At 44.5% G+C, this 17,169-nt stretch overlaps 1 protein-coding gene across 4 annotated transcripts in view; it reads left to right on the forward strand.

Annotated features, from left to right (window-relative positions):
* FAM219A (family with sequence similarity 219 member A) overlaps positions 1–17,169 on the forward strand; it is a 50,601-nt gene that overhangs the window by 28,805 nt on the left and 4,627 nt on the right. For 2 of the 4 annotated variants that reach the window (XM_037009848.2, XM_037009847.2), the window contains exon 2: positions 14,562–14,661. In XM_037009848.2, coding sequence (XP_036865743.1) covers positions 14,562–14,661 — 100 coding nt within the window. The remainder of the gene's footprint in view (positions 1–14,561; positions 14,662–17,169) is intronic. The other 2 variants (XM_037009850.2, XM_037009849.2) reach the window with 1 other exon arrangement.

The raw sequence follows: 17,169 nt of genomic DNA on the forward strand, positions 1-17,169 counted from the left end.
CTCCCAGAATGATTTGTCTATATAAATCTGACAATGGACTTAAAATCCTTCAAGCCCCTCCCATTATTTCCAGTTAAAGTCCAAAGCCCTGAACATGACTTACAAAGCCCTTCATGACTATAAGCCTTCTATCCTGTTCTAGTCTCCTAACCTGCCACTTTACCCCTACCTTCAGTATTCCAAAAGTGAGCTATTCCTTTTGCTTGCTACAAAACTCATATGCATCATCTTCCCCTTCATTTCCTTTCTCTTCTCTTTTTTTTGTTCCCTACTCCCTTCTTCATCTGGTTGACTTCTACCTCCTACTCATCTTTCATGCCTCAGCTTTCTTCAGGGGAGTCTTATTCCTCAAGATGGGATAGATGCTTCTGTCTGGTGTACATGCCACCTCTATACAAATCTCTGTTCTGGCACATGGCGTATTATTAAAATTCTCTGCATATTCATTAGGCCTACTCACTGGTCTTTGAGATCTTTATGGGCAGAGATCATATTTTTGTATCTGCAGCAACCAGCATAGTGCCTAGAATATAAGTGCCCCTAAAATGGAGGACCAGAGCTGAACTGGCGGCTGAAACTCTTGTATCTCATTTTCTTATATTGCCCTTTGCTTTTCTTTCCTCTGTTCAGCATTCTCAGTTCCCAGTGCTTTTTCTTGCTTGATACTTCTTGCCGACCCCCCACCCCACCTTTCCATCTTGAGTTGTTGACTGCCTTAGTGACTCCAAGATCTCCTGCCAATGGAGAACTCGATAAGCAGGAGGTTGGTGATCAGAAAGCATTCATTCCATTTTCTAAAGAGGAGCTCCAAGCGTGTACTAGCACTGGAGACATGATTAAGCTAGTATCAGCCTTCCAAGTACCTGCTTTACAAGACAGTAGTTCCATGACTGTGTAAGTTCTGATGTGCTGTTTATCTCATGACTTTATCTGACATTGCTGAGAAGGAGCTGGGCCATAAGGAATGAGCAAATTAGATTTAAATACTGGTGCTGCCACCTTCAAGATGTGACTTTGAACATATTACCTTATACAGCCTGGTTCTTCAGTTCTAAAACAGGGTATTTACCTTACTTGATCTTTTAGGAGAATTAAACGAGATAAAATAAGCACCATAGCTGTACATATAGCAGATGTGCAAGAAATATTAACTAAATAATTTGATGAATTCCAGAAGAACCATACCTGGGCTACGTTGTCAGGAGTCTGAAAAACACACTGCCTGAGCCCAGCCAGAGGTCTTAGCATAGCTGCCTCCCAAATATGAGCCTTAGGTAGCCCCTCTTACCTACTCCCCCACAAACCACTGTCCTTTCTCAGCACTGAGAATGTAACCAGGTTAAGGCAGAGGCAGAGGGCTCTTTGAGGGGCTGTCTAGGGATGGTAAGGGTGTAGAGGGGCTAGAAGTAAAGCAAGACCTAGGCCATATTAAAAATGTAGTCCCTGTACTAAGAGCATTGGTATCATCTAGAAGCCTGTATGAAATGCAGACATTCAAGCTCCATTCTAAACCTACTGAATCAGAATCTGTATTTAAACAATACCCCTTGGTGATTTGTATGCACATTAATGTTTAAGAAGCACAATCCTATAGATAAAGTCAGCAGGTGTGGAGGGCTATAGGCTGTGTAGGTGTGTCCGAGCTGTCTAGAAGAGGCGAAGGCTGCACAGGTGGGGAGAAGCTGTGGGGGAATATAGTCAGAGCAAAGGAGGTGTTCCTCAGAGATGTGGACTGCAGAGCTGCAGTGGAGCTCTTTGAGTGGGTGTTAAGTTATTTGTTTCAGGGCTCCTTACTGTGGAATGTTGACCCTTCAGTTAGCTAGTCAGTGTCATTGCACCAGCCAGCAAGTGGCAGATGGGCAGGGAAAGGCTCTCTACCATTGTGAGCCTGGGAAGACCCTCCAGCAGAGACCGCAGGACCATCTAGCTTGGCAGAAGAGTATTGTTTCCCTGGAGAGATACATAACTAGCAACTGGCTGGCTTTATTGCTGAAAATTTGCCTTGAGCTTGTGCTAGTCTAGGCTCTCCCCTCCCTCTACTCTTCCATCACTAACTGGCACAACATCTCTCTCTCACATACACACACAAAACCTAAGGAACAGACTTCTCAGAAACTCAGATGGGGCTTTTCAAGCCTCTGTGGGGTTAACTCTTTCCTTGCCCTCTCTGACCTCCTTCGCTCCTGCACTGGGCACTAAGCCCTTACCATTGAACTCCCTGCTGCATAAATCAGGCTTGGTGAGAGTGACTGCAGGCCTTAGGTTTAATTGGAGGCAGCAAGAGCTTGTTTTACCAGAGCCACCATCTCTCTCTCTCTGAAGCACTCTTAGGACTGAATCTCTGTTTGCCTTCCAAATAAAAATACTTCCCAGCCATGCACCTAGAGTCTCTTGACCCTTCTCTGTGGGAGAGTTGTTTGTGCATCTCAGTGGTAATTGGTAGGCTGAATGCCTGGTGGCAGAGCAACTAAAACTAGTCAGGCTAGAGTCCTGGCCCCAGGGCTGAGCCTCGCCTGTCATTGCTGTACACCCTCTTTCTTGTCAAAGTACATAGTGACCCAATAGCTGTGCCTGCCCAGGCCTGACCCCCTTCATCAGGGAAGATAACAAACCTCCTGCAGCATCACTCTCTCCTCCGTGCTCCACCACCCTTCATGCATTTCTGTCTCTTGCTCCTCTCTCTCCTTAAATAGGCTAATTTGTGTGCTTGTCATCTCCCTACTTTTAGACTAAAGTCTTCTTGGCAAGAAGCTGGCCTTGGTGTTTTTCCCTCCCCAAAGTACACTGTTCCCTGCCCACCCCTTGTTGTTCAGCGAATATCAAGGTTTTTTAAAAAAGTGGCTAGCTCACTGATGTTTAATTATTGGGATGACAAAAAGGAAAGACGAAGAGACTGCTCTGGCCAGAGAGCTGAGCTTTGGTGCTGCAAATTGTCTTTGTGAGCAAGAAGTGGTATTTGCCAGGCATAATGGAGGTTAGAGAGTTAGAACAGGCTAAAAAGGAGAGGAAGGGCAAGGACAGAAAAAGTCCCAGAGGGAGAAGCTGTTTGATTCCAACCCTCTCAGTCTATCATGAATTACGAACAAGTTGCTCTATACTCTCCCAAGGCCAGAGCAAAGGGATAAGAGATGGCAGCTCTGCGGAGGCATCCCAGAGACTGCCAGATTGTCACTCTGCTTTCTTGGGATATCAAGGTGTCCAAAATATTCATGAACCACTGCAGGCCAGGCTCAGTCCCTTGAGTAATTGAAGCTTACCCAAAATCCCCAAATGAGATTTAGGGTCAAGATCTAGACGAGGATCCACAAGTCAATTTGACCCAGAACAAAGGTCATTTCTCCTCCTTCAGCTTCCTGCCATGTGCAGGGCTGAGGGACCAGTCTCAAGCACTCTCCAACCAAATATCCTCTGTTGATTCTTGGGCAGCACCTTTCCTCGTGTTCTGTACTTCCCTCCTTACCTGGAGGAGCTGGAATCCAGGTCCTGGAGGGAAACTGAACGATCCTTTGGATCACCCTCCCTAAAGCTCTGTCTGCCCTCAACAGCTGCTTCTCTTCTTCCCCTTCTCTGAGACCTGCCTAAGTAAAGCTCCCAGAAACCTAACCCAGAAGCCCGCAGCCCCTCCAGCTCCCTTGATTTTAGAATCATTTCCCCTCTCCTATGAAAAGTCTCATCTCCAAAGTCTGTGTTGGCTGATACTGAGTAAAAAACGAGATGGGCCAGCCACATCTCTCTACCGCCCACGCTTATGCCATCTTCTTCTCCTGCCTCAGGCCCTGCCAGTTGATCATTTTTTCCCCCATTTCTTCACTGTGGTAAAATATACAAAACATAAAATTTACCATTTTAACTACTGTTCATCTATTTTTAAGTTTGCACTTTCACCCCTTTCCTCATTAAGTGAGATGGTCTTTCTCTAAACAGGTTGAAATGGGAGTGGGCAGGGTGTTGGCAGGATGTGGCAGGATGGGGGGAGGGCTCAAAAACCTTTTAGGTCGCAAGCCTGTATATGGTCCAACATGAGGCAGGAGCCTCCTCAACATCTGGCTCAGGAGATGAACTCAAGGAAAAGGATGAAGGTCAGGGGTTAGGCCAAACCAGGCCTCCTGGAGAAACCAAGGTTTCTCAATTTCTGGCTCTGGCTCCTACATCCTGGGTCATGAGGCTTGTCTTGTAGGCCTTTTGCACATGCTTCCCCCAAACTGCAACTGGTACAGTGGGTGTCCCTGAGTTGATATATGTGTCTTTTCTCCCAAATGAAGGCTGTTTGGTCATAGGGTTTCCAGGTGAATCGGAATGGGAATGAATAGCAGAACATCAGTCTAGTATAAGCAGTCCTAAACATGAAGAAGGCGAGCAGGATTCTAAATCTTCTTTAAAAACTCACTAGTCCCTTGTCTCCCCATTTTAAAAATGAATCCAAGAACCTCACCCCCCCTGTTTTGAGAGAAATCTTCTGCATCCGTGAATGTTTTAATGCCCTTGTCTAGCTTGGATTAACACATAGTCTACAGGCACACACCTGATCATCTACAATTGCTCTCTTACAACACTAAACTATGTTTTCTACCTTTATCTTGCATCTACCTACCACTTCAACATTTTATTAAAAATAAAAAAAAAATAATAATAAAGGGAGAAATGTGGGATCCACATATAAATCAAGTATAAAAATCAAACGAATATTCATATTTGACCTGATTGTTTATAATTCATAATGCATGATTAAAACCGAAAGTTTCTGTGAGGAATGCCCTTGTACTGTTCACCATGTAAGAACTTATTCACTATGTAAGAATTCGTTCACCATGTAAGAACTTGTTCGTTATGCTTCAGAAGATTGGAGACTGACGAGAATTGGGCTTGAGATGGATTAATGATTGTGCACTGAGCATTGACCCCCCTATACAGAATTTTATTGTTGTTAACAGCCATTTGATCAATAAATATGAGAGATGCCCTCTCAAAAAAAAAAATAAATAAATAAATAAAAATGCATATTGAAATACACACACACACACAAAAAAAAAAATGAATCCAGTTCTTTGCCATCTAGCTCTAGCTTCATATTTTTCACCATCCTTTTTCTCCCTGTTTCTGAGTAGCTATTTTTGAAAACTAAATAATGGGTAAGGAGTAGGAGCTGCCACTCCTGCTGGGATAACTCCAGAGCCGTTTTGATTAATTTTCCCATTCCAAGTCTGAAAGCAAGGGAGACTCACTCTGCAAGGTTTGCCTCCTGGCTCTGCAGTTATTCACAGTTCCTACAGCTGACATGCTGGCACAGGCCAAGGACCAGCTGAAGCATGGTGGCCAGCCACCAGGCAATACTGGTGCTCCGTTTAGCATTTAGAGCCCTTCTCAAGCTTCAGTGTAACAAAGTCTTCCCTCCTTTTGTTCTTAATTGGTAGCCTCAAGTCAGGAGTATTTTATCTGGCTGGTGATGCTGAGAAGGAATTCTATTCTTTGAAAGAAGATTCCCCAGAGGGAACCAAGTAAATAAAGACTGGAGCAGAGTTCTCTTGGAAGATGATAGATAGGTGTGATGACATGAAATTCCCTGGCACACAGTGAAAAATAAAATATTAAGAACCAGCTATAGCTCTCAGTCATGGCTAGAAACATTACAAAGTAGAGCAATCCTTTGGGAAAGCAGTTTGGCAATATGTATCAGGTATCTTAAAAGCACTCTTACTTTTTGGCTTAGTAATTACTTTTTTTAAGAAATTATCCTAAATGCAAATATATAAATGGATTTCAGTGTAGCATTATTTATAATAGTGAAAAACTGCAGACAACCTAAATGTCCAAAATAAGTGTACAGTTAAAAAGTTATTATACATCCCCTTTATGGATATTATGCACCCATTAAGCTGATGGCTACAAAAACTGTATAAAAATACGGAGAGTTGATTATGCTCTAATACTAATTTTAAAAAATATAGAATATAAGATACAGTGTGTTTTTCTTTAAATATTCTACACATTTGTATTAGTTGATACTCTGGTTACAGTAACAAAATACAACTCAAGCTAGTTTAAGCTAAAAAGGAGATGCTACTATAAGGACACTAGGATTTCTCATAGTATCTAAGAGCAGGTATGTTGTGAAGCCTTAGGAGCTCAAGTTCTGGAACCAAACCCTGAAACCTAGGGAGGACTTTCTCAGTTTTGTGCATTTGCTTCTCTCTGAATATCAGCTTTATTCATATCTCCCTGCCCAGTGACTTTCTGCTACCTAATCTACAGTCTTGAGCTTTACCTCTCCTCTTAGCCCCACCTCCTAATCCTGGGGTAGGCTGTGATTGGCTCCACCTGGTCCAAGCAAGGGTGGGACCACGTAGAGCCAACTTGGTACCTGGAGGCCCACCCCTGTGACCATGAGGACAGGACAAGCACCAGCTTCCAGAGAAGGAACCCCCTCAATGCTGCTCCTGTGGTATACACTAAAGACTCAAATACACTAGAACATCAACAGAGGTTGTCTCAAGGTAGTGAAACTAAAGGTGACTTTTTAAAATGTTATCATGTATTACTCTATAATAGAAAAATGTATTAAACTTGCCATGGCTACAGTTATTACTAGGCTTGGGTCAGCAGAAACCACCTCCATTTTGGTTCTTGCAATGACAACCAATATAAAGATACTAAAGCTTGGTGGTGCTTGGTTTTTTTTAATGTACAATTACATGAACAACATTATGGTTACTAGACTCCCCCTATTAACAAGTCCCCCCCACATACCCCATTACAGTCACTGTCCATCAGCGTAGTAAGATGCTATAGAATCACTACTTCTCTTCTCTGTGCTGTACTGCCTTCCCCATGTCCCCCACCCACCCACATTATGTGTGCTGATAGTAATATCCCTTTTCCCCCCTTATCCCTCCCTTCCCACCCATCCTCCCCAGTTCCTTTCCCTTTGGTAACTGTTAGTCCATTCTTGGGTTCTGTGAGTCTGCTGCTGAGTCTGTTCCTTCAGTTTTTTCTTTGTTCTTATACTCCGCAGATGAGTGAAATCGTTCGGTACTTTTTTTCTCCGCCTGGCTTATTTCACTGAACATAATACCCTCTAGTTCCATCCATGTTGTTGCAAATGGTAGGATTTGTTTTCTTCTTATGGATGAATAATATTCCATGTGTATATGTACCACATCTTCTTTATCCATTCATCTACTGATGGACACTTGGGTTGCTTCCATTTCTTGGCTATTGTAAATAGTGCTGCGATAAACAGAGGGGTGCATGTGTCTTTTTCACACTGGGCTCCTGCATTCTTAGGGTAAATTCCTAGAAGTGAAATTCCTGGGTCAAATGGTATTTCTATTTTAAGTTTTTTGAGGAACCTCCATAGTGCTTTCCACAATGGTTAAACTAATTTACATTCCCACCAGCAGTGTAGGAGGGTTCCCCTTTCTCCACATCCTTGCCAACATTTGTTGTTGTTTGTCTTTTGGATGTTGGCCATCCTAACTGGTGTGAGGTGATATCTCATTGTGGTTTTAATTTGCATTTCTCTGATGATTAGCGATGTGGAGTGTCTTTTCATGTGCCTATTGGCCATCTGAATTTCTTCTTTGGAGGACTGTCTGTTCAGCTACTCTGCCCATTTTTTAATTGGATTATTTGCTTTTTATTTGTTGAGGTGTGTGAGCTCTTTATATAATTTGGATGTCAACCCCTTATTAGATATGTCATTTATGAATATATTCTCCCATACTGTAGTATGTCTTTTTGTTTTACTGATGGTGTCCTTTGCTGTACAGAAGCTTTTTAGTTTGATATAGTCCCACTTGTTCATTTTTGCATTTGTTTCCCTTGCCTGGGGAGATATGTTCATGAAGAAGTTGCTCATGTTTATGTCCAAGAGATTTTTGCTTATGTTTTTTTCTAAGAGTTTGGTGATACTTGTTTTTGGTAATGAATTCCATTCTAGGAGCTGTTTAAGGAGACAAAATCCTCAGCTGTTCACAGAACCAATTTGAGTTCTCAAACTCTAGCCCAAGCATAAGAATGCTTTCTACTTATTTTCAGTGAACTTTACTTTGCCACAGAATGCTCTGCAGAATGTGGTGTGATTAAAGAAAGAGTGCTTTTCTTTGCATCCTACCACCAGCACCTAGTACAGAGCTGATAAGAGAGGTGATACACAGTGTGTTGACTTTATTTGAATTGAGTGTTCTCCATGAGAAAAACCTAGAAGATTGAGGAGATTTAGACTGATAGAGAAGTCTTCCTGAGATAGGCAAGCAAGATCTTCCACCACGTCTCCCAAATTCAGACTTTACAGACTTTTCTCCAATCCTCCCCTCTTAGTTTGAGCTATTTAAACAGTTGGAAAGACAGTCTTATATATGTTTCCTTGATTCTCTTCCAGCTCTCCCCAAAATACCTTATCTCTATGAGAGGTCTCTGTCCTTTCCCATAAGTGGGCCCCTGAAGGGTCTTGATATGTGCCCAAAGGAGAAATTTCCCCAAGCAGCTCCTGGAGAAGGGGAGATAGGGAATAAAAGTAGGAGCTGCCCAACAATCAGCATCAGGAAATGAGACTCAGGACTTCAGATCATACCACAGGCTAAGGGCTGTCATTGGCCAAATGATTCTCATGGTGAGATGTGGAGTCAGAAACAAATGAGAATGCCTTCGAGGCTGAATGAGCAGCTATCTACAGGGAAGTACAGAGGTCTAACCAATGCCCAGATTGCTACTGAATATTCTTGGACAGGACATTAAGTCTCTCCCCAGCCATGGACATTAGATATAAGGCATTGAGTTGTATTTTCTGGATCTCTCTCTAAAATACATCTAAGCATGTTTATTCCCACCCACTGCTAAGAGATGTTTTGGGAATGGGATAGCTCTGAACAAGGGACTATACAGACCCTGGTAGTTTCTGAGCTGACCTCTGAACAAATTGGGAGAGAAACAACTGGTCTTTGGTGCTCTATCTTGCTGTGCCCACCTTGGAGAGAGTGGCCTGAGCTCCAGTTCTTCCTTGCTTTCCTGTTTCCTCATCAGCACTATCTTTCTGACCCTGTTCCTGCTCTAGGTCTGTCCTGCTTCCTGCTTTCACCCAAGGGAATGGAACAGAGTACAGATATGACAGAGGCAGCTTTTAAGCATTTGACAACTCAGAACTGCCTCTGCCAACTCTGACCATGTGTGTTCAGTGAAGAAAAGTTAGATAATGTTGGTACAAGCAGTTTGCCTCTTCATATTTCATTTTAAATCCATTTCAATTTCTGTCTCCCTGAAAATTAGTGCTTGAAGGTGAGGACAGAGGTTACATTTTCTGTGAGAAAGCTAAAATTGAATTATGTCTCTACCCTAAATCATCCGTGTTCAGTCCACATGACAAAGGCAGAATTTTTCAGCACCATGGAGAACGTCCCCAATCCTGGTGACAACATCAGGGTGGCTGAAAAATGAGGATTTGCAGCTGGGAGCTCTGCCACTCTGATCTCCTTCCACTCCTGGCCAGCCACCAACTATTCCTCTTTTCCTCAACCCCTGAGTATTACCCCCTTCCTTTACTTAACTAGGCTTTTAGGAATGAACACCCTTAATTTTCCACCCACCTTTCTGTTTCGATGTTATCTGCACCTCCCACCCATCTTCACCTCCCTTGCATTTCAGTAAAGAGCCTTCCTCCTCTGGTCCATGGTTCTGTTTCCATCTCCTCATTACTCTCAAAGATCATGCTTCATAAAACATCTCCTTTTCCACCCAGCTTCCTTCCCTTCAGTCCAGGACAGTGGTCAGGTGCTCCCTAAATCCAAAGAAATCCCTCAGCTCCAAACCTCTGGCTCATTGTTGTTTTCATTCCTTCCCTTCTCAGTCAGTTTCCTTGTAAGAACAGCCCACGTTCACTCTCTACTTCCTCATTTCCTATTCCCTCCCAAATTCCCTGTATCTGGGCTCTTGCCTACCCTTCAACTAAAACTGTTTGCTGAGGCCACCAGTAACTTCCTTGTTTCTAAATATTGTCTTTATCTAATTGGGCTCATCTGTTTTTTTGACACTGTTGATTTCTCCTTCCTTGAAATTCACAGAATGAATGGCTTACTAGATCTTTTCCTATATCCCATCTTTCTGCTCCTACTCAGTCTCTTTCTTTCACTCATTCCCTAAGATTAGATATTGGTTCTTGTCTTTTTTCACTCTGCTCATTTCCTCTGAGTGGGCTTATTCTGTTCTATGGTTTTCATCATACCAGCTCACACTGCTTTCCTGAGATCCAAACTTTAAATTCTATTAATGGTATCACCTGGGTGTCCAAAACACACTTCAAAATTCACATGTCCAAACTGAACTCATCTGGTTTCCCCTGGCAGCAGAGCTGTACCTTCCCCTACATTGTCTTGCTTAGTAATTAGTACCTCTTTGCCAATTCCTCCAGACAGAAAACTAGGAATGTCTGAATTCCTTGTACATTTTATCTATAAAGTCTGCCAAGTCTCCCTCTTTAACATTGTCTTTTACGGTCTGCTTCTTAATTCAGGTTCCTGTCATATCTTGCTGGAGCTGTTGTAGTAACTCTCTAATTATTCTTATCTCCAGTCTCATTCCCCTATCATCCGTCTTCTGCATGACTTTCAGAGAATCCTTCTCCATCTCAAATCTATCATGTTACTCCCCTGCTTAAGGCTTCGTCGCCCATCCCCTTCATCTTCTAATTTAAGAATAAAATCAAGGCCCATCTTCCACTCTGATCTGAGTCCTCCTGACCCCACAACTTTGTTTCCTGCCACTTCTCATCATACCTTCTAGGCTTCACCTATAGCAAAATATTGACTGTTCTTTGAATTTGCTTTGCTAGGTTCGTGCTTCTGAGCCTTTGCAGTTGCTCCCCAATTATCCTTCCTCCTTCCCCTTAAGATAACTAGTGAACTGATGTTTTGAGATCTTTACAAGTGTCTTCCTCTGCGATATTTTCTCTGACCACCCTCCCTTTGTCCCTTTCCCTCTACTTTTTTATGGCTCTTGTTACCTTAATTGATAATTGCTGGGAACTCCTTAAGGATGGGCCTCTTTTTTGTTTATCTTTATGAGCCCCAGGACTGCCACTGTTAAATAGTGAGGGAAGTGTAGCATATCAGAGTGAAGAGAAAGAGGAAGCAGAATGCCCCCTGGTCAGTTCCCTTCTCACCTGTGGAGAGAGCACTTTTTCCACAGATAGCTCCCCACATACGCCAGGCCCAAACCTGTGTGGTGCCATTGCTGCAGCTGTAGGCCAGTCACTGTCCCTGATGTGTGGGCCTCACAGAGCCTTTACTAGTAACTTTATAGCTGGCACATATATATTTCTCAGTATGTACTGTACTAAGTGCTTACATGTATTAACTCATTTTAGCCTCAAAGGAACCTTTGACATAGGTATTAGTATTAGTCTTATTTTACAGGTGAGGAAACTAAAGCTCTGATCACAGAGTTAGTAAACAGAGGAGCTGGGATTATAAAAAGAATGGGTTGATAAATTGATATTGGTTGAAGCTGGTGATAGGTACCCAAGGGTCTCACTACTGGTTTTCTTTACTCTTGTGTAAGTTTAATAATTTCCATAATAAAACATTGTTTGAAAGATCCAATTGGATTAAATCAATGGAGTGTTTTTTTGAGCAACAGAACCCTTTCTCCAACCAAGTCTTTCAGAAAAGCTACTACGTAAATGAAATAGAAGTGGATCTACTCTGAAGTGAAGCCAGACCCCCTCCTATTCTCCAGCCTCACACTCAGCCTCACCCAAGGCACAGGGTTCAGGGAACACTGTTTAATGAAATCCCTGGACCAGACTTTTCTAAGGATTCTTCTGGCACTTTTGCCTTTCTCTGGTTATATTGGCTTTGCACTGGCCATTAGCCTATATGTCCTGTCCCAGAAACATTGAGGCTGGGCTATTTAATCATTTCTGCAGTCAGTAGAGAATTTATTTGAAGGATTTCAGAAACATGGGTTGCTGTTAGAGATGCATTTCAATGTCTGTCTCTGATGATTGTTTATTAATAATCTTGCTAATCCCTACTCTAGTTCCCAAATCTAGCTAAGTCCTATCAGATGTCCTTGAGGGCATTTAAAATTCTCCCTGGTTTCTTGGAGACAGATGTTTCCTTCTGCCTGGATTCTTCTCTAATACTTATATTTATGAATATTTCACATTTAATCTTCCTGATTATATTTCCATGCAATGGTCATGGTGCATTGGCTACATTTCTCAGGGAAGACGTATAAGAAGCCCACAGAAAAGGCTTGACTTCACAGGCACAGTGCCAGAGATCTTTGTTCTTGCCACTAAGATGGCCTTCTGTCATAGACAGTGACAGGGGAAATGCTGCATGGTGAGTTTGCATGGGACTTTTCAGCCTAGGGCTTTGTACCCTGGCTAATGACCCAAAGGGACTGGCAGTTTCTCTCAAGGATCAAAAGTGACTGAGACCTGCCCAGTCTCCTCAAGGACCACATGTTGGGTCCCTGTACCAGAATTTCTCAACAGCTTCCCAGTCCCTCCTCAGGCCCCATCCTTCCTACACAGGCATCCTCCACAGGAAATGTGAGCATTTCCACCAGTACCTCCAGCCTGAGAGAAGAAACTTTGATGAATTCATCTGCACTGACAAAGAAAAATTAGCACCAGTGCCTAAGGGCTTGTGTGTTTAAAGTCAACCCCAGAGAAAAAATAGTGAGGCTTATATGTGATGAATGGGGTGTAAGGTTACAGAAGAGATGCATGGTTGGAAGACCATAGATTTAGAAGTTACCAGTGTAAAAATGTTAATCCCTACTATAGGAGACACCAGGGCTCCCCTATAAGAGAGAAGGGAGGGCTGAGGACAAGACCCTGCAGAGGAGACAGAGGGCTGTGGCAGGAGACAGAAATGATGGTCAAAGAGGCAGAAGGAGCTAAGGAGCACAGTATCCTCAAAGCCAGGGGGGAGGGCCATTTCCAAATGGATGTGGTATTTATGACATGTGACAAGTGCTGCAGCAATAAGTAATGTGACTGAGGAAATTGGAAATGTGCCAGGGCTCCCCTGGAAGGATCTCACATGCACATTTATGGGCTTTTTTATCCTTTGAGAAGCCCTCCCTCAGGCAGTTTTGGAAGAGAGCCCTCCCTGCAGCCTAAGGGGAAAGCCAGAGCCCAGCTGTCAGGTCTCCCCATCCCCTGCAAATAGTGCCTGTGAGGCTGTTTTGACCACAGAGAAGCATGTGAGGGCCACCTGAGGACGGCTTCCTCAAGGCTGTGGGGACAAGTGCTATCTATAAGGAGTCTCTCAAGGAGGAACTTAGCCAGGGAGGCAGAAGATGAAGGACCAGAGAGGCTTGCAGCATGAGAAGTTACCTGAGGTGCAAGCACTAGGGCACCCTACCTTTTCTGAGCAGAACCTCCTGCCCCATCTCCCTCAACCACAGCTAAGGGGTGGGGATCAGAGCAGAGGACACAGGCCCAGGTCTGCCTTCAGTAACTCAAAAACCACTGTGGCAACACAGGCCACCCAGTGCCTTGCACCCTGGATGGTCTGAAGGCACACAGACAAGGCCAGAATTTCCCTCCCAAACATTCTAGACTTTTCTCCTTTCCCTTAGAGACAAACATGTTTTCATCCCCACTGCCTCATTATAAAGGGAACAGAAGCCACCATAATGGTTATGTATCCTTCCTTTTCCTGGGTCACCAGTAGCTGCTCAGATCCCTGGGCCTGACACTGTGGGCCAGTCCTGGAGCATTCTACCTGTGCATCTGTCTGCTCTCTGCATCCCTGGAGGCAGCACGGACAGTCGCCTAGGATGGCAGCACCCATTTCAATGGCTGGTCATCAGTTTCTCGTGTGCCAGGATCCTGGATCTTATAGCAGAGGTTTGGGGTGTTTCAGAAGGAAGAGTGAGGCTAGATTAGTGAACAGCACAGAACTAAATGGCTACCAGTAATTTGTCGTTATTTATCTACTCACCTATCATACCCAGCCAACCTTTCAGGTTCGCCCAGGAAATACTCTTTAGGACTCATCTGTGAAATAGAGAGGTCCTCATGAGAACTCTTAGTGTAGTGGCTGGAACCTTGAAGTCCGGCCTGGCTTGGCCAGTCAATTCTCTGGATCCTGTGAAGGGGCCCTTCCAGTGCCAGGGGAAACCAAGGGAGAAGACATGTCTGAGGGAGCAGAGCACCCACTCTGACCTTGGTCCAGAATTAAACTCCCAGGGACCTAGAAAGACCTTTCCAAATAAGTGCAAGGAAGGGTCCTAAGGAACAAGGCAACGGTTGGGAAACTGGAAAAGAATGTCCTACGGGTTTAAGGAATCATGGTGGGCTTTCTGGGGGAGGCTGGATCAAACAAGACTTTAAAGACAGACAGCCAGGTGGGGGGGCCAAGTTCCTTGGCTTTTATATCCAGTTCAGGCTCTTCCTCCCAGGGTGCTCCTCCCTCCCTGAATATCCTGCCAGCTGCCAGGGGCAGATGTCCTCAGAGGCCCAGAGGACAGGTGGGAAGGCCAGCCTTGGGGCTTAGAGCAGTCCCCTGTGTTTCCTTTCTAACAACCCTGTCTCTCTGTTTTCTCCTCCTTAGGACCCAGCCGCCGCCTCCATCTCAGACGGAGACTGTGACGCCCGGGAGGGTGAGTCAGTAGCCATGAATTACAAACCATCCCCGCTCCAAGTGAAGCTGGGTGAGTGTGTCTGGGGGAGTAAGGGAGATGTGGGGAGTGGACAAGGTGCCGTGGGCTGGATCTGCAGTGAGGTGCTGTAAATATGCTAGATGATTCCAAGACTCAAGCCACTATGTTATTGGCACTGCCAGGCACCTTATCTCCTGCAAGGCAAGGAGGGAAATTACATTTCTCTGCAGGACCCAAAACTCTAGGAGGCATCTCTGCATCCAAGAAGGCTCCAGGTATTCCAGAGGATAGCTGCAGGGATAAAGACATGGAGCCCCAGAGAGAGGGTTGGAAGTCCCATCAAACACTGGAACAAGTGGAGAAGAAGCTGTAGAGGTGGGGTGTCAGTGGCTGTGTCTGAGCAGTAGAAAGGAATGAGGATCCCAAAGCCTAGAAACTGAGCCCCTCTCCCCATTCACTCCTTAGCCCATCTACAGATCTCAGGATCTGGTTGGTTCCTGTTTAGGGGAGTGTTCTCTTACTTTTTGGTAAACCCAGGTATCTCCATCCCTTTGCAGGGACTGCTTTCCCCTGGGGTTATCTCAGGTCCACTCCGGTCAGTTGGTGCAGCAGCATTCTCCTTTGAAGTCACTTGGCTCCCACCACTGCCCAGAGCTCCTGTAGCTGCTGTTCTCCCTTCACCCTGCACCAAGCCCTTCTCCCTTCAGAGACCAAAGCTTTGCTCACCCAAGGCTGCTGTGTGTAACAGACTTTTACTAAAAAATTTGGTTTCATGAAGAGAAATTACAGCACAGCACAAGGCATCCAGGAAAGCATTTACAATTAAATACAGGTCATTGCTGTCCTTTAAAACTCCTCTGCCATCCCTGCCACCCTCCTGTCCCTCTTTCTCCTCAGGCTCCAGCTGCCCATAGAATACTGGACCCCTCCTCAGTCCTAGGAGCCCTTTCCCCTCTACTCTAAGACCTTCTCCCTTGTCAGCTGCCAGGACTCCTTTTCACAGAGTTTTGTGCTTTGAGTCAGTCTTTTTTTAAATCTTGCTTCTCTCCTTCTAGACCACATCCAAGGAGCCCCTCAGGCTGTTCTAAACAAGAGAGCAGTTCCTTTAGTGGAATCTGTTCATCTTCTCAAGACATCAGACTTAAATGGCAGCCAGTTTTATTTGTTTGTTCTTATTAAATTTAATAATACAACAATTTAAACAAGTGTAACTTCTCTGTTTACTCTCCCCTATTATATTTTCCTCCCCAGAAATAATCACTCCAAGCTTTTTTCATTTTTCTAGTTTTATTTTGTATTTTAACATAAATGGTATCATACTGTACACATTTCCTGAGGCTTTTTTTGTTTTTGTTTTTGTTTTCCACTTAAGGTCTTGGAGCCCCTTCCATTGTCAGTATATAGAAAATGACTTCATTCTTTTAAATGGTTGCATAGTAGTCAATGGTTTTGTTTTGCCAGTTTATTGTTTGCATATTTTTCATTAATTCAAACAATTCCAACATGCTTTCAAAATAGCACTTTTTCCCCCTTCCTATTATATTACATTACTACCAAATCTCTTCATGAAAATTCACAACCTTGTCCCAGTTGCACTGATGAAAGGACCACCAGGAACTTTAAGGCAAACTGCACCCCCTAGAGGCTTGGAGTGGTAATGGTGGCTGCTCGTGATGAAAAGAGGCTGGGGAGAAAACGAGCCGAGCCGGAGGAGCAGTGGCAAAGAACAAAGGTCAGAGGCTGGCTGGTAGATGAGAGACTCAGAGACATGGAGGCCAGGGGAGATTCCAGGGTCACGGCAGCTGGAAATGCCCTTCCCATCTTTCCTCTCTGGAGTGTATGGTTATTTTACGGGAGCTTTCCCCTCTCAGCCCTCTCCACTCAATAGTCCCCTCCTCCTACACCTGCACAATTGGGTAAGAGAGTAGACAGGCCCTGTCCATGGCCCAGGCAGTTACTAGCTATGGGTAACAGTGCTACACGTGGGGCAGTGGGTCCCATGGTGACCAGCCCCATGAATCTGGTATGTCTGGGGCTCAGAGAATAGAGATGCTCCAGAGGAGTCAGAAGTATAGCCAGAGAGGCTCCCCCAGCCTCCTGCTCCCTTCCCTCCAGCCCCATTCTGCCCAACCCACTTCACAGCCTTCAGCCCCTTAGCATAGAATCTGAGACATGATTGATGGCCCAGACTAAATAAACATATTCTACTTTTCCAACCTGACCTCCTTCCATCTTCACCCTCCATCCCATCCACGTCCATGCTTATTATGCTTGCTTCTAAAATGTATTTTGTGTACACTATCCCTCCTTCCTAGATTGCTCTCCAGCTCAAAGTGTCCCCTGCAAGAAGCCCTTACTGCTCCATCCTTCTGCTCCATCTCTCTCTCCCCAGCCTCTCTCTAGCGTCAAGCACACACCAACTGCCCTGCGTGGGAGTATCTCCTGGAAGACAGGAGTCAGCCTCCTCCTGTTGCCCTTTACAATGTGCCTTGGGTTGTGCAGGGCCAAGTACTGTCTTCACAGAGTGACACGGCCTAGAGTTGGGATCCCTGCCTCAGT

The sequence above is a fragment of the Manis javanica genome, chromosome 2 (genome assembly GCF_040802235.1).
Source record: "Manis javanica isolate MJ-LG chromosome 2, MJ_LKY, whole genome shotgun sequence".
NCBI classification, from domain to species: domain Eukaryota; kingdom Metazoa; phylum Chordata; class Mammalia; order Pholidota; family Manidae; genus Manis; species Manis javanica.